Below are 18,939 nucleotides of genomic sequence, written 5' to 3'. Positions count from 1 at the left end.
AAACTAAACATGTACACAGCACCTTCGAGAGGTGTTGAGGCTGTGGGAGAATGAATATGGAGTGTTTTGGCCCTGCATCCAACGTGTTTACGCATGGGGCATACTATTGTGGAAGACCCAAGTGCAAGACCTGACCTATGCACCCACAAAGTACATTTTATTCAATTCTCATCACAGGCATGTCCAATCTGTTCACAATCAAGGCCACCTGTGAAAGCAGTTATGTCATATACTAAATCTGCCCTCACTTCTGGGCAGCCTTTTATGTGGCCATGCCCACCAAGCCACTGTCAGCCTGAATGCCCACTGCCAAACTCTGTCAAAGATAAAAACTGACACCCAATGGAGGAACAACATGTTTGAATTTAGTGGCTGCTTATCATCATTTGCCATATATACCTTCCCACTCTTCCCAATACCTCATTGTTTGAGGCCCCAATCCCCAATCTCTGTAGGCCCCTTCACCCCATTCCCTGGTCTCCACAGCCACCATTTACCTCTTTCCCCTCACCTCCTACTACACTCATTGTGCACTCACACTCTCCTCTCTGCAGTCTTCCTCTTCATGTGCCCCATCTCCTCCTCCCAGTCCACTTCTCCTTCTCATTGTGTGCTTCTCACAGCTCCCACAAACAGCACCAGTGCAAGATCATTGGTGCCACATTCCTACACCATCTGCTTTCTGTCTCTCCCTCCCAGCTGTCCCTTTGGAACTAATAGTTCTGTCTTCAGAGGGAGGGATATGTTGTAGAAGGTTAAAAAGGAAGGCAAAGTCGATCAACCCTGAAAATGAGAGAAATCCACTTGTAATGAGACTAAGGGAAGACAAAAGTGGGTGTGTCTCGTCCTGGTGTCTGAGTGGCCTGGCTTTTTTAACCTTCCCCAAAACATTACTCTCTTCTCAAAAAAAAAAAAAAAAAGGGAACGGTTAGTCTCAAAAGCTAAGTAAGTAGTGAATCCCTTTTACTTTCATAAGTTTCTGTTTGCAGTACTATACATTTTGCCTCCTCTAGGTAAGTATTATCTAGCAATTCTGTCTCATTAGTTATTTGTGTGTGTATTTTATTAGCTTTGAAGAAGGATTCGTCTCAAAGCTTATTGCACCCAGGACCCACATCTACACTGGGAGCAGTACGATTGCATACTTTGACTTGGTCCTCTCTGGTCATTGAAAGTCAGTTGACTTTGTGCCACTGTGGAAGGTTTATGCTGATTGCCAACTTTACCCACATAATAATAGTATTGTGCACCATAGCAATAAGTAGCCACTGTAAATCTAGTGCTGATTCATGTCAGTGTTATGCATAGTGATTGATAATGAGTGAATGGACCATTCATGGCACTTTAATGACTCGCCATCACTTTTTTCTCTCTTCTGTGACATATTAATCAATGAAATGTTTGTTCCTTGTGTAACAGGGTGTATACGCCCAGGGAAATCTGCAAAAATACTGGAATTTTTTCATTTGGGAGAAATCCGGAGAAAACCCGGTAATTTTTTAGAATTGTGGGATTTTTCATTGTTTTAGTTTTCAGTTAAATTTTTGTAATTTTGGCTTGTAAGAACTTATACTCCAACAAAGAAATTTACTTTAGTACACTATTGCAGAATATTTTTGCAGCAATGAAACAGAAACAAGAGAATAATACCAGAATAAAACTTTAACTATAAAGAAAATTCACCCATTTACAACAACAAAACACAGCGCACATACGAGTGTCTGCTGACACTAAAATGTGTCAAAGGCTATGCCATACTTTGTAACAACAAACTGCTTTTGTTGTGTCTTCCTCATGGGCCTCATTTTGGTGAGTGTAACATCACAAATCTTAATATTTCTAACAAGTCGTGGGAAAACATTGCGAATGGTAGTTTGAGAAATGTTACATTCAAAGTAAATTTCCTTTTACACAAGATGAATTGTTACTTGTGAGAATGTGCCATGATTTTCTTAAATCACAGAGCATTAAACTCTCATTCAAAACCTAACACTGAGGATCAGCCACTTAGAAAAATTATGAGTCCAGAAGACCAGCCATTTACACCTCTCTTTAAGATTTCAGGGGCACATAAAATGTTTGATGTGAAGTCTTAGACATAAAAACTGACCGCCTTCCGGCCGCCACTGAGACTAAGTCCAAGTCGTTCACTTAAGGTGGCCAATAAATCCGACCGCCCCTGACAACGCTAAGTCCGGCCATCTGCACAATCTGGCAACACTGTAAGATGTGGAAATGTTGATACGACTTGTTGCCTACTTTCAAGTTGTTGCTGTGTGGTGTGAGCCTGTGGTCTAGTGGTAATGATTGTGCATTCTAAACTTATAGTCACATGTTCGCGTCCGACTTTATCTCTTTTTTTTTTTGACCACATTTCAGCCATTGTCTAAAGTAATGAACGAGTATGATTGAACATCAAAGATAATTCGCTTCACTTTCTACCCACCAGTAATAACAAATACTTCCAGAAAAAATTCCGCAGGACAGCTCATCGCAATCAGAACAGTTAACCCTCAAACGTTTCCTCACGATGCAGCAGCTACCAGCCATCAGCTAGACGCCACCCGCCACCTGAAATTAGGCACCACCCAGGTGAAAGTGGCACGACGCTGTCAGTGTATGTATCAGCTGCCTTTTTCGAATTTGAAGTTCTAGTTATCTTGCAGTTAAGCATCATAGATTGCATACTTGCAAATCGTGAACTACAGATAAACATTGTAAAATTGGATCGCAAGTGGAGAAAGGTGTAACATCTGCAACACAATATTTACCAGGGTGCATACGACCCGGGACAACCAAGAGATCTGGGAAAAATTCAGGAATTTTTTCATCTGTGGACAAAACTGGGAAAAACATGGGAATTTTTTAGAATTCCAGTGTTTTAGTTTTCTGTTAAATTTTTGTAATTTTGACTGGTAAGAACCGAAAATCTAACAAAGGATATTACTGTATCCCACTACTGCAGAACAACACTTCAACTATAAAACATAAATTAGAGAAAAAAATGAAAATAACTTAAGTTGCAAAGGAAATGTGCCATATACGACGATGACGACACACAGTGCTCATGCAAGCATGTGCCAACAGCAAAACGTGTCAAAGGCTTTGCTTCATAACAGCAAATTGCCTCCGATGAGTGTGAAGTCACAAATGTTTGCATTAGATTCGTTTTAGCAGTTACGAGCGGGCTCAATGCACATGCACAGTTGAGTCGTGTTTGAGCGGTTGATGCTCCCGCTTCTGGCTACAGAAGTGTGGTTGTTGGCTGTGGAAGCAGTCATAGCAAGCAGCTAGATGCTACCTGGGAAAGGGGGTGCCAAATTTATATTCTTGAGGGAAAAAAGCTTGTTTCACAAAGTGCTTAGCATCCAGTGCACGTTGGTCTATCGATTATTGAAATGATTTTGAAATGCATCCCTGTTTGTTTTTGAACACATTTTAAGTTGATTTCTGAATGAATCGTAAGTTGATTTGCGAAAGCGTGCGTAGTGTACGTGATGTCTCTGTCAGTAGAATCCTTGACACATCTGGAAATAAACTTTCCGTCTCTGTCAGTAGAATCCTTGACACATCTGGAAATAAACTTTCCGCAGACAAAAGGGGATGGGGCTATACGAGCTGAGCGGAGTAAAGCCAAATGGATGAATGCCAATCACTGTTTGATTATCTGGTTGATTGCATTTGCGAATTATCAGCATTGTTATAATTACTAGCGAAATCCATAGATTCAGACTACCAGAATGGAAATAAATGACTAACAGGAATAGCAAGTCAGAAAGATTATGTATTACCTTCTCGGTGTATCCAAGGAAATGAAACTTTGACAGAAATTTTTTGGCCAGATCGCTACACTAGTAACGACCAGTTGTACAGTCCCTGGCTAGCAGCCGCTTAAGCTTTATTCTGGAAAGTAACTCAGAAAACGTGTTGTACGAACATGTAACAACACATAACAGGAGAATAATCGCGAGATAACTAAACCTGTGATTCTGGCCGGGTTAGCGAAGTTAACCAGCAAACAAATTTTGACAATGTTATGAATAGCTACAGAACTGGTGATGACAAGACTGTTTGTTAGAATGAGGAAGGAGAAGAAATGGGGACTTCACACAAATTATGGAAGAATAAGGCGATTCCAAATTTAAATAAAAATTTCGTAATGCTATATGATCTCATGCTTAAGAAACTGTTGCGTACGAATGAAATGTGAAACTACTTCCTAACATAAAGCTTTTTGCTTGTAGTAGGCCAAATAGGCATTTGATACTGGTACTTCATGAATTATATTTTGTCGTGTTATAAAAATGACCATTTGTGCCAACACAGTCTCGTTTATTTGGTGTGTGTTACAAAATTGCTGCAATATTAGAAATGCCTATTTTGTTTTATCTAGCAGACAGTGACAAAATAGATGTAATCAGATTGAGAAACCACACCAGTCTTGGGTATTATTTATATCAACAGCTTTTTAAGTATTAGATAACATTTCGATTTTTCATGTAGCAAAACGTTTCATGAACTTTGATGAGGTAATAGATCCTATCAGAGAAAGGAAAGCACGCCATATAAAGCTGTAGCAAGATTAGAGAGAGAGAAAAAAAGTGCTAGGAGCTACAGATTGAAGAAATATATACTTTCTTGCTTGTCTCTTGTCTTTATTGGTTTTATGTATTCTATATTTAATTTTATGTCACACAAAACAGCAAGTTATTAGCTAACAGGCAATAAAGGGTGCAAATTTTCTGAAGAGTTCTTGTTCTCCCGATTACAAATAATCCCATTCGCTATTAATTGTGTTTTTTTTACAAGAGGGGCAGGCTGTCAAACCGGCTGACTGGGAGCAGGAGAGGCACCACAGGACATTTCAGTTTGCGTTCTCCTAAAAACAGTTTGTCGGCATCCATTACAAAGTGTACATGTTTCAATTCCACGGAGCGAAATACAGTGACGGGCGATAGAAGAATGCTGTCTGAAGAGCCGTGGCACTGCACTTTGACACACTTACGACCAAATAACATGTCTTACATTTCCTCGAACACATTTGTTTTATGTTTCAGACTTTCCAAAAGACGTGCGCTATGAGATGAACATATTTTTGAAAATTCTATTTTTTTTTAGTATTGACCCAGTTAGCAAATATAGTAGATTCGGGGCTGATGCGCAGAGCAGTCTGAGTTATAGTGGGTAGTCTCCACGTGACCCCTGTTTACATTTAGCGATTTTGCTATTTCCCGTTCGTTTACTCTCACGTCAAATGAAAACAAAACAGATAACTGTGGCTGGGCGCTATCAAGTGAATTAAAATACATTCACATAATTACGGAAGGCTTTATTGTATTTCCACCTTTCTGACAATCAAGCATTAATCGCCTTGCAAAACAATGAAGTTATTTTTGTCTGTTTGCTAAAGAAATTTGACTTTTATTGACCTTTTCGGCAGAGGCAGTCAATATATTTGAAACAAAATGTTCGGATCCACAGTACTAGCTAGTTTCAACTGTTCGCTGCAATTCAAGTACACGTTTTCATCTTTCAAGCACGTATGGCATTATGCCATAATAAAGAACCAAACATGAAATAATACAGTACTGGTGCTCCAAGAAAATTTACGTCCCAAAAACCATACTGAAAAGCTTAATATCAGGTCGAGGTCTTCTTCACAGGGAATGTGGATATACGAATGTGCACTTTAAGTATGCATTTTAAATGTGCACATTTTAGTATGGTTCACGAAATGCCAATGCTCTTGGAGTATCCTCTGATGTCTTGTTTCTTTTATAACATAATGTATAATCTTTCAGTGTTTTACACGTATGTACATACGGGCTTCCTACGTCATGGTAGCTGCGCGGTGTCACTTGTTATCTGCGCTCTCTGGCAACCGCTGAAACTAAAATATTTCTAACAGGTCGTGGGAAAATATTGCAAATGGTAGTTTGAAAAGCGTTACTTTCAAAGTAAATATCCTTTTACATAAGTGGAACTATGTGCGAGAATATACCATGAATTTCTTAAATTATAGAGCCGACATTTATGTCATTATTAAAAATTTTACTGACGCATTTGTATGATATATCTTAAAGTGTAACAGGGGCAAAAAATATCAACATATTATGTGAAAGCTTAGCTTCTCTTGTAGCGTATTAACCTTGCAGACCAATATTATTAAGTTTCCCTGTTTGTCTGTTCATGTTACTTAACAGTAACATTGCTGTTGGCTGACTACATCATGTGTCCTATGTTCTGAGTATCCACTGTCATTGGCTGGCGAGATCACATGACATAAGCTATGACTGGCTTACAAAAGCGGCTACTTCAGCTGACGGTGGAATTCCATTGTATAATTTTTTAATACGAAAATACGCAGCGTACATATTGCTGCACACCAAAGATATTTCCAAAATGTGTCTTTTCCTCTGAGTTTCGTTTTCTAAAGTGCCAGGAAATTCAACGCCCATGTATAAACCCATAACTATTCAAAGGATTGATAAGTTTTGCAGGAAAAATATACTGTCACTTAACACAGAAAAAGTGTGTTTTCACCAGGGAGAATGTGTATTTTTAACCGGGAAAAATCGTTGATTTTTTTTGCCTTGTCCACTTATACACCCTGCTTACTTTTGGTATAATAGAGGGGTGAATGCAGAGGAGGCAACTTCAAAGACTTGAACTGTGTGTAGCAAAAGTGCTTTTGGGAAAAATACGCCAAGAAAAGATATTCTTGTTCCAACAACGATTGTTCTGGTATGAATTATTTTCCACATTAAGGAAGTCTCAACTACTGATATAAGTGATGGATTACCATTTAACCATCATGCGACATTTGCATTCAACAGGCAACATTCAGAAGACTGGTGTAGGAGTACTGCATGCTCCAATTCGAAACTACAAAAATCAACAGAGTAACTACTATTGCAGCTTTGCATGAACATCATCAGGTCACTCATTGAGCAGTCTTATGCAATACTGTTACTGGTGACGAGTTATCATGCCTTTATCATTAACTTCCTCAGAAGAAATGAAAGGCTGAGCCCTATTAAAAGACCTAAACTCTAGCAAAGAGTAGTGTGAACATAATATTTTCCGTGTGATAGCTCCAAAAGTGTGTTTTGCACTACGTATTCTTCCCCAAGGATGTATCCATCACAGGTGGAATTTGTTGCCAACAACTGAGGCACCTTCCGGTCGCAGTGCAAGAAAATCGCCCGACAAAACTAGACCATTTGTTCTACTGCATGATAACGCACTCTGTTGATCTGAAAAACAAAACTATCAAGGAGATCGATAGGGAAGTCCTCTATCAGGCACTTCTATTAATAGGGAAGTCATGTCTCAGGCACTTCTATTGACAGGGAACTCATCTCTCAGGCACTTGTTTCTCGTAAAATTTTACCTTCCCTGCTCTTGATCGATCAACCGGCAAGACAACTCATTTCTAGACGAAAATTCTCTTCAACTTACTATAGAAACATCACAATGGCAATCTATCTTAACAAAGCATTAAGTGTCTGTAAGACTGTTGTGTCTATTTTAACATGAAGTACTAGGATATTACATGCTTTTTACTTTGAGAAGGTCTGTATTTACTTCATGTCCTGTATCATACTCAAGTATTATGAAAATGTGGCATTTCATAGATAAAACTATGTATTTACAAAAACGAAAAATATGTTGGTGAAAACAAAAGTGTCATTATGAATTTTGCAGTACTAAAAGGCTCTCGCTCCAACACTAACGGGTACTGAAAGTAGCTAGATGAATCTTGCTCGAGCGCTGTCTTACAATTCTCATATTGAGTTTCTATCTGTCTGCTTGTAGCTCTGTTACAAAAGAATTAAAAGCTTGGCTTTCAGTGAGTCTTGAAAGATGAATGAAAGCACCTGGTACCTGGCACCATCATATGCAAAAGTGCAACATATCTCATATTTCTGTTTACTGTTTTCAGACATGTTTGCTGCAAGCTGGCATATTACCGCATAGCTAGTGAAGAGGTGCGGCAGATTGGGCTTACTCATTGGGCCAGTAGCCACTATGACAGATAAATCACAACATAAGAGACGAGAGAAGTTGTATTTCCCATTAGGAACGTCTTTGGTGGTATCAAAAGCATTAACAGATACCCTTATATCACATCTCAAGAGAAAATAACTCACATTATTCAATTGAAATGAAGCGATAATATCAAGTGACTGTAGGAGGATAGTTCTGTGCCATCAAGGAAGTAACTTGTCAGACACAGAGTTGCCAGACACATTCAGCGTTGTTGTCAAGTTTCGTTACACTACCAGGAAGGATACTAGCTGACGTGTTTTGTGAGTGACCTTGGAAGTGGCTATAGCTTTATCTCAAAGCTGATGGTGGCAAGGGCCGAAATATACTCACTATATGTCAGTGAGTCTTATTCAGATTTCGGTAACTATGGTGGTGGTTGTAGTGGTGGTGGTGGTGGTTAGTGTTTAACGTCCCGTTGACAACGAGGTCATTAGAGATGGAGCGCAAGCTCGGGTTAGGGAAGGAGTGGGAAGGAAATCGGTCGTGCCCTTTCAAAGGAACCATCCCGACATTTGCCTGAAATGATTTAGGGAAATCACGGAAAACCTAAATCAGGATGGCTGGAGATGTGATTGAACCGTCGTCGGTAACTACGTTTAGGGGCTAGAGTGTAATTACTTGTAATACATTGATGCACGGAATGCAAACGAAACGTCATAAATTAATTACTTCAACAATTATTTGTGTTTTTCTTTCTTAATTTGTCAGAATCCTTGAAAGCGTATTCACCAGACGCGATTTGCAATTTTGGAGCTTCTCCATTAGCTGATTTGGCAATGTATCTTTGCTGTACATTAATGTTATTGAGATCACTGTCATTGGCACACGTGCCAGAAGACAGGCATGACCTGGCTTCTTGTTGTCAGCTTTCTGATGGATATTCTGCTGTTGCTCGAAAGGTGAATTTGAATATTCCATATGGCGAATACCTGATGTTTCTACTCTTCCAGTTCTAACATCCAGAAAATAGTTACAATAAATGTCAGAAAAGTGCCTATGTACCAATAATTAATAATGCAGTCATAATTAATGGAGTATGACAAACTCCTTGTGTCATCTGATAATTATGAAAAACTAAATTTTTTATCTCCACAGCACTGCAGTATGAACTCAAGGATCTTGTAGGATTCCTATACTTAATTTCATTGTGATCTTTTTCAATGACATTAGAGGAGGAGCAAAACAATCTAACTTGAAAAACACTTATCGAGAGGGATTTGAATGTTTGGCTAAAGATGCAGTATCACATCCAGTGAGGTATCAAGGATGTGAGCATTCACTCATTGCCATTGTATAGGCTAGGGCACAAAGAAGCAGGTCAAAGTAAACAATGAGAGATACTGTAATTAAAGCATAAAGTAACCATCTCGCAAATGTAAATTTTCCAAATCACTGTCACTTATTAAATATGAATTGTTCAGTGTGTGTGTGTGTGTGTGTGTGTGTGTGTGTGTGTGTGTGTGTGTGTGTGTGTGAGGGAGGGAGGGAGGGAGAGAGAGAGAGAGAGAGAGAGAGAGAGAGACAAAGATAGGCATTTGCGTCTGATGAGGAATGTTTGTACGAGTAGATAGGTCCTGCAGGCAAATTGGCTGTTGTGTCCCAATAGTGCAATGGTGAGCGCGTCTGCCTAATAAGCAGGTGGTCCAGGTTTGAACCCTAGTTGGGTACAAATTTTCGTCTGTTGCTGTTTCTGTATTTCAAGTTCTTGTGGCAGTGTGGACTTCTGACTGTTTTTTGAGACAATACAGGTGATTTGTGAATATTTGTCTTACCATCAATGTAACAGGAGTTCAATGGCACCCATTCCTTAGTAATTGCATTGTGATGCCACTAACCCATGTCAGATACATGCAAATCAGGTTGTAGCGCATATTTAGTCAAATAACGAATGGTCAGTGCACAAGTGTTTACAGTAGAAGCGAGATTGCAGTGAGCTGATCATTTAACCAAGTGCAATGTAGATACTCCTGCAGTGAGTCATTTCAGTTGCATAGTTGCAATAATATTTGTCAAGCAATTCACTGGAGAATTAATGTAATACCCGCATGATGAATGGAATACCATGTTCATTAAATCAGATATAGTCAAGCTAACATTAACGTTTCTGTAAGCAGTTTGACAGCATAATACCACCACATCCACTGACACCCTGTACCATTATCATCACACAGTTGTTACTCGTGATGGTTACAAGTTGCTGATGCTTGTCAAGAATAGCAGAAAGCACCTCATAAATGTGAAGTTCCATTTGCATTACGCCTAGGACAGAGAGAATCCTAAGTAACATTAAGAGGTTACCCAGCAAAGGGAAGAGTCCACGTATTGTCTCGAGTTGTTGCAATTTGATATTAATGTAGTTCCTGATGGTTTCACGCTAACGGATTCTTTTGGCTATTAGAATACTCATGAGAATTATCAAAGTGTAATTGCTAGACCACACTTAATAACACCTCATTTTGGATTGAATACGTCTCCAAAAGCGACATTAATTTGACACTTCCGTCTGTCTGCTGATGACTTGCTGAATGAAGTCTGAAGTGCATTCACAGTTGTGTTGCCTGCCACATGAATTCTATAAAGTGTTTGGGCAGCTGGCAGCCATTGCTGAATAGCCATGTGCAAATATCTTCACTGTTCTGGGGGAACTCATCTTTGTTGAATTTTTTTCCATATCGTAATTACCACAAAACATAAGGCTCATTCTGCTGAAGAACTTGATGGCCACAAGTCCTTAAATAAGACCCTGTGAGCAGTAATAATGCGTGAAAGGAAACTGACTGTTGGACAAAAGAATGGAGAATTCCCTGTTTTTTGCGTTTCCGATAGGGCCTACAATAAGAATCTGGTGTCATATTATGCTTCATAACCCTAAACTGTTTATTTTTCATTTCATACTAAAACAAAAGCTATGACATGAGAAAATGAAATGACTTACATGCTTCTCAGAAACTTTAGTTTTTTGCACTTATTTTCTCACTTCATACTAAAACAAGGATGTTGATATGAGAGGAGGAAATGAAGTATACGCTTCCAAGACATAATATTTGATAATGTGCTACTACTGCGTGCATGAAAGCTCTGGAGCTAATTTTTGTGTGTTGGATAAATTTTGATATCACCTCACATTAAGGTTCCTATTTTCTTGGGATCCCAATAGAGTGGACGCTTCATCACTGGTTAATATTCTGATGACATGATACCCATTCTAATTACTCCAAAGCACCCATGAGTAGAGTCTCATGTTGGTTACCGTAAGAATATGCAGGCAGTGATATCGGCTCACTGTAGTCAGAGCCAAGGTGATTTCTTCCTGTTTACAGTGAAGCGTCTGCTGCAGTGGCCACGCTCAGCCAGCATAAACGAATTGTGGCGGCACTGGGCACTGCTAATCGCTGCACTTGTCACAAGCTGCAACTACAAGAGTGTACTGTCTCTGCTAACATTGTTATGGAGTTAATACACCTTAATTACTTAACGTAATATGCAGAACATCTGTTGGGTAAAAATTCAGTTTTTAATAACTAGCCATTGCATTAAAATACTTTACAGTGTACAGTGTTAAAGTATTGATTCAGATTGTGCGTGAACACACACACACACACACACACACACACACACACACACACAATCATTGATTCTAGTGAGGGTGACGACTGTTGTCTGTTGAACAACATAAGCGCCGATCAATTCCTCAGTTGGCGTCGAGTGGATGAGATTTTTCAGTTACCTTGCATTGCAAGTATTGTGTGGAGAACTTGTATGCTAATGAGCTGCGACAAATCAAATCTTGACTAATTATCAGATGATTGTCAACATGGATTTTGTGGACGAGTATACCTTTAGTAACCAACTCACCCACTATCATTAAGAAAGATTTCTCGAAGGCGATAAGTAATGTGGTTTACAGAGTCTATCATATGATGAGAGTCGTAGTCAGAAATTCGCATTAAGACAAACTGGCAGAATCTGATTAGAACGATCTGGTATCAAACTGGAATTACAGAAATCTGATAATCTGAACATCTGTATCGCAACAATGCTGCACACACAAATTCCTTTGCTGGCGTAACAGGTAGCAACTCTCTAAGAAAAAGTGAGGAGTATGTCTACTAGCAGCAATGTAACGTAATTACAACCTATATTTGTGAGATGCAATATTTTGAATTGAACACTACACACCAACTCAGTGGTGGGAAGATACACCATATCAGATTTTCTAATGACACAGTAATAATAATAATAATAATAATAATCCCGTGTCAGATTGTTAGATCCCCATCGGACACCTTCCCAGGTGGCAGATAGGGGAAAGCATCCCAGATGTGGGTGGGTGGTACCGAGAAAATCAAATATTTGGGGTGGACGAAATACTAACACAATCCACAACGGCTATTTAACCAGTTGAACCCAAAATCCAAACATCTCTGAGTGAAAATCACGGGTACTCTGGTCAGTGTCTGTGAGTTCAATGAGCTCGGCTGAAAATATTGGGTTCCAAAGGGTTCAACAGCCTCTGGTCCTATCAGGTCTTGGTATTATCCAGGCCAAACCAATGAAAACACAAGCAAACATGAACTGTGCAAATAAATTCAATTTTACCGCAGGTGGTACACAGCAAACGGCAACTGGACTTTCGGATTCTGGAAAGTCCAGGCTAGCGCAGCAGAGAATATCGGAGGTCTCTGGTCAGCTTTCCTACTAGCAGGAAACATTCATTGGAACACTAAATATTAATACATTGATCTCAAGCAGGAAAACTACATAATCCCACATAAGAAATCGACCAAAAAAAATTCTCATCCTTGCTCTTCAAGAAACATGACTAACTGACAGTGAACGTTGTATTACAGAAACTATCGCATCTTCAAGAGCAAAACGCAGCAAAAGGTAGTGAAAGGCGCACCAATCTTCGGCATGACATTTCTCGTACACAGATCCGTCATCAACTCTGTCAGAGAAATTATACTCGTCAACAATCGATTTATGACTATCCACATTCAGAGCACCAATAAAAAATATACACTCATAAATGCACGTACCCCTACCAACGTCGAAAATAAGGAAAACCCAGAAAATGTCGAAAAATTCTGGAACATAATTGAAAAAACTATGAGCAAAATTCACCAAGATGTCGTGAAAATTCAAATCGGATACTTCAAACGCTCAATTTGGGACAGAAAAAAACTGTAGAAAAATCTTAGGTAAAAGTTCCACACACCAAAAAGCTAACACCAACGGCAAACGGCTCATTGACATTTGCCAACAATTCAACCTCAACATGTTGTTTCCCACTTTAGGAAAAAACAGAAAACATGGCGATCCCCGATCCAGCATCTTGGTGAATACCAGATCGACCGCGTTGCCATCTGCTACGCCCAGTACAGAGTCATCGACGATATTGAAGTCCGACGAGGCGCGAACGTTGACCCAGACTGCTGCCTCATACGTGTTCAAGTGAAATTCTCTCAGAAGAGAGTTCACTTCAAACATCTCTGCAACCAAAAATTCGACACATCCAAAATTGAAGAAACCAATATCACAGAAGAATGGGAAAAAGGACCAACGAACAAATGGACTGACTTCTGCAGTAAAATTATCAGAAAAGCCGAAGAAATAATCCCACTTAAAAAAAATAAGGCAAAACACCATGGTGGGACTCCAACTGCAAGCAAGCTGTCATCAATCGCCGACTCGCTTTCCAAAAATACAACAGCAACTAATTCACAGGAAACCTGTAACATTTCGTTGACATATGCAAAAAGACAAACAGAACCATCAGAACAACCAAACGCAACTACATCACCAAAAAATGAAATCAGTGGAGGACAACTTCGGAAACTACAACAGCAGAAATTTCTACAGAACTTTCGCAAACAAAATTAAAGATTACTCACCACAAAATTTGACCTTCAAGAAGAAAATGGAAAATTCACCCTCACCAACTGAGAAAACTGAAGAATTGGCGTACTACTTTTCCGATCTCCTTAACTCTTCCAAACCAACCAAATGATTCCCCCACAAATCCCCAAGATACAAGAAACCCGATGCCGATCCACCAATACAAGAAGAAATCCAGATTCACATAAAAAAACTCAAGAACGAAAGTCGTCAGAAGAAGATAGAATCGTCGCAGAATTACTGAAATTTCTTGGACCACGAACACTACAGGAAATCACACAGACCATTCAGGAAATATAGCGAAGTGACAATATCCCAGGCGGTAGGAAATGTGCCCTGATCGAACCACTCCACAAAGAAGGCCGCAAATATGATGTGAATACCTATAGAGGAATTTCCCTCCTTTCAGGTCCTCGTAAAATCATATCCATGTACCTCTTAGAACGTGCACAAGAACAAGTCGGAACCCTAATTGGTGAATACCAAGCAGAGTTCAGACCACACAGATTTGGCGCCCAACAAATTTTCTACCCGAAATCCACACTAAAAATACTGGACCGCTGTGCAGATGAAAAAAGTAGTTTTTCGCAATTATGAGATGACAGATGGATTTTGTCAGATTCCACTGATTATTTTATTAGTTCATAGGCGCCTTTCTTTCGTTTATTGTGACTCTTTTTTGAATGTTAGAGCTGGAAGAATAGAAACACCAGGTTTTCGCCATATGGAATATTCGAATTCACCCCGTGGTGCATGAATTTCACTGCAGTGGACAAATTGTAATAGTCAATTTTCTGACGCTTTCAATCAGTCATGATGCCGCAAATGCATGCATGCAGGACACAACATCAGTAGGGAGTGCCGACTGCAGTCAACGGTGTGCATTTGCATCCTCAGGGCTGATCGAAAATGTCAAATAAGCGACCATTAACTGACACAGTCTTCACGTTTCGAGCAACGGCAGAATATCCGTCACAAAAGCTGACAATGAGAAACCAGGTGATGCCTGTCTTTTGGTGGGTGTGCCAATGTCTGTGATCTCAATAACAATATTGTATAGAAAAGGTACGTTGCCAAATCAGCCACTGCAGAAACTCCAAAATTGCGAATCGCGTCTGGTGAATATGCTTTCAAGGTTTCTGTCCGATTAAGAAAGTAAAACACAAATAATTGTCGCAGCTATTAATATATGACGCTTCGTTTGCACTTGGTGGATCGATGTATAGCAAGTAATTACACTCTAGACCCTAAACGTAGTTATCGAAATCCGAATAAGACTCATTGACATATAATGAGGATATTCCGGCCCTTGCCACCGTCATATTTGAGACTAAGTTATAGCCACTTCCGAGGCCACTCACAGAACGCATCAGCTATTATCCTTCCTAGTAGTGTAACTGAATCTTGGCAACAACGCTGTATATGTCTGGCAACTCTGTGTCCGACGAATTACTTCCTAGATGGCACAGAACTATCCTGCTAAATTCACTTGATATTATCGCGTCATTTCAATTGAATAACGTGAGCTATTTTCTTTTGAGATGCGATATAAGGGTATGAGTTAATGCTTTTGAGTCCACAAAGTCGTTCCTCACGGGAAATACAATTTCTCTCGTCCCTTGCGTTGCGATTTATGTCATAGCGGCTATGGCCCAATAAGTAAGCCCCACCCGTACCTCTTCGCTAGCTACGAGGTAATGTGCCAGCCTACCACGTACCAGTTGCTTTCGTTCGCCTTTTGAGGCTCGCTGAAAGCCAATTTTTTATTCTTTTGTTGCAGAGTTACAATCAGACAGATAGAAACTCAATAAGAGAGTTGTAAGACAACGCTCGAGCAAAATTCTTCTTGCTACTTTCAGTATCCCTTAATGTTGGAGCGAGAGCCTTTTGGTACTGCAAAATTCATAATGCCACTTTTGTTTTTTGCCGACATATTTTTCGTTGTTGTGAATACACAGTTTTATCTATGAAATGCCACATTTTCATAATACTTGAGTATGATTCAGGACATGAAATAAATACAGACCTTCTCGAAGTCAAAAGTAAGTAATATCCTAGTAATTCGTGTTAAAATAGGCACGACAGTCTTACAGACACTTAGTGCTTTATTAAGGTAGACTGCAATTGTGACGCTTCTATAGTAACTTGAATTACATTTTCGTCTAGAAATGAGTTGTCTTGCCGTTGATCGATCAAGAGCATGGAAGGTAAAATTTTACGAGGATTAAGTGCCCGAGAGACGAGTTCCCTATCAATAGAAGTGCCTGATAGATGACTTCCCTATCGATCTCCTTGATAGTTTTGTTTCTCAAATCAATAGAATGCGTTATCATTCAGTAGAATACATGATGTAGTTTTGTCGTTTTCTTACTCTGCGACCGGAAGGTGTGTCAGTTGTTGGCAACAAATTCCGCGTGTGATGGACACATCTTTGGGGAAAAATACGTAATGCAACACACTTTTAGAGCTATCACATGGAAAATATTATGTTCACACTATTCTTTGCTCCAGTTAGGTCTTTTAGTAGGGCTCAGCCTTTTATTTCTTATTAGGAAGTTAACGATAAAGGCATGATAACTCGTCACCAGTAACAGTGTTGCATAAGAATGCTCAATGAGCGACCTGATGACGTTCATGCAAAACTGCAATAGTAGTTACTCTGTTGATTTTTGTAGTTTCGAATTAGAGCATGCAGTACTCCTACACCAGTCTTCTGAGTGTTGCCTGTTGAACGCAACTGTCGCATTATGATTAAATGGTAATCCATCACTTACGTCAGTAGTCGAGACTTTCTTAATGTGGAAAACTGCAAGATGATATCTAGAATTACAAATTCGAAAATGATAGCTGATACATACACTGATAGCGTCGCTCCGCATTCATCTGGGCGGCGCCCGCTTTCAGGCGGAGGGCGGCGTCTGGTCGCTGGCCGGTAGCCTCTGCAGCGCGAGGAAACGCTGGAGCGTAGGCTATTCTGATCGCGACGAGCCGTCCTGCGGAATTGTATCTGGAACTGTTTGTTATTACTGGTGGGTAGAAAGTGAAGCGAATTATCTTCGATGTTCACTCACGCTCGTAACGCGATGACCGAAATCTGGTTAAAAAAAGTAAGAGATACAGTAGGACGCGAACACGCGACTAAAAGTTTAGAATGCTCGACCATTACCACTAGACCATGGACTCACACAACACGACATCTCGGAAGTAGACAACACGCCCTCCTGACACTTACACATCTTACAGTGTTGCCAGATTGTGCAGGTGCCCCGACTTACGCGTTCCCAGGGGCAGTCGGTTTTACTGGGCACCTTCGGTGAACAACTCGGACTTGAGTCACTGTGGCGGCCGAGCGGCAATCAGTTTTTATGTACCTTAAAGAGTGACGTATTCTTTTAAAAAAAGTTTCAAGGTTAGTTTTTCATGTATTTTAATTCTTTTGTAGATTACTAATTTTGCCATCATTATTGATGGCAAAAAGTATAATTACCCCTTTTTAAAAAAGTGTGACGTTAGTTCTTGAGCAATTTTATACGTAATTGGTTTTTCTATGGAAAAATCTAAGTGCTTGACGGAATATGTTTTCAGCCAGGTAGCCCACAGAAGTTCAGTGTATAGCAGTGAAATTTATGATTGTGCTTGTTGAAATATTCTTCTTGCTATAGGCTGACTACAGCTCGTATGCTGTGCTTTGAATGTCTTCTGTCATTGGCTGGTGAGATCACGTGACGTTAGCTTTGATTGGCTGATAAAGCACATTCTAGTCTTGATTTCAATGCTCTGGAATTTACACTTTTGGAATACAAAAATATCCATTTTATATGTTGCCATGCATCAAAGATTGTTCCAACTTTTTTTTTTCTAAAGTGCCGGGAAGTTCTATACTGGTGTATAAAACCTTCACCATTCAAAGGGTTGATAAGTGAAAGTACAATGTCATTTAACACTGAAAAATGTACTTTCACTAGATTTATAGTGTATTTTCACGTGGACAAAAGTGTATTTTTAACTGGGAAATCCAGGAATTTTTTTCTTGTTTGTATGCACAAAATATAAGTTATAAAAGCTGGCTTCTCTGGGATTAAGGGTCGGGGCTTGTCTCAGCAACCAGTGTACTATGAACTGACCATAAGCTTCGGCTTCCAGCTTCCTCTGCTGAGGGGAAAAGTTAAACTGTGCAGTCTGTAGTTTGCTTTACTCCTTTGAATATTAAGATTTCTTTTGTTCTTGAGGTTTCACTTTGAAACCAAGATATGTCCAGTTTGGTTTGCTACATAAGGGTGTCCTAGCTGTAATCGTCTTTAGTCTTTTAAAGGCTCGTCATTAGTTTTTTGTTATCTGAGCACCAATTTTTGTCCTGTCTGTAGTGTCTATACGTTGGAAATACTTCAGCTGAGAGAATATGAATGGTGACTTATTATGAACATATTAAAACCAAATGTTTCTTTAAACAAATGTACCTAGTTTTTGCAGTACGACATGTGAAAGATTAGCTTTCTTATAGCCCTAGCTATGCTGTATGTATATTAATTTAAACCATTAACTTTTCCTATTTGTGTGTTCGCATTACTTAACAGTGTTCTTGCTATAGGCATATTTTATACAAATAGTGTAGTTAAAATGTTACAGATTCTCATGTTCTGCTTTTGAATTACTACAACAGGTTGAGCATTGATCAGCTAGACATTTTATGGAACTGCCTGGCTACAGATGCACAGTGTGCAGATGAGCTATTTTCTTGGTTGTTAAATCAAGCAAAGTCAAGAGATCAACATGCATTGGGTAGTGATGCTCTCAGACATCTGTATCTTCATAAACTGCCTGCCCTTGCTCCAGAGCGAATATCGATGACAGGGCTTGCTTTATTCCAGCAGTTGTGTTCCCTTGCACGTGATGCAGATATGTCACACTTGTGGAAAGTGGCATTGCGAGTGTCCAACACTGGTAAGTGTAGTTACATGTAAAGTAAAGGAACAAGATTTATTGAAACCA

General features: G+C 39.5%; 1 protein-coding gene across 2 annotated transcripts in view; it reads left to right on the top strand.

Annotated features, from left to right (window-relative positions):
- The window catches only part of LOC126352307 (ubiquitin carboxyl-terminal hydrolase 34), a 538,206-nt gene that overhangs the window by 123,437 nt on the left and 395,830 nt on the right, over window positions 1-18,939 (top strand). For both annotated transcript variants that reach the window (XR_007565188.1, XM_050002677.1), the window contains exon 18: window positions 18,611-18,891. Coding sequence is in view for 1 of the 2 variants with exons in the window: in XM_050002677.1 (XP_049858634.1) it covers window positions 18,611-18,891 (281 nt within the window). In the remaining variant the exon portion in view is untranslated. The remainder of the gene's footprint in view (window positions 1-18,610; window positions 18,892-18,939) is intronic.

Source organism: Schistocerca gregaria, chromosome 1 (assembly GCF_023897955.1).
Source record: "Schistocerca gregaria isolate iqSchGreg1 chromosome 1, iqSchGreg1.2, whole genome shotgun sequence".
Classification (NCBI taxonomy): domain Eukaryota; kingdom Metazoa; phylum Arthropoda; class Insecta; order Orthoptera; family Acrididae; genus Schistocerca; species Schistocerca gregaria.
Note: the sequence above shows the minus strand (reverse complement) of the source record. Positions and strands in the feature narration are given on the sequence as shown.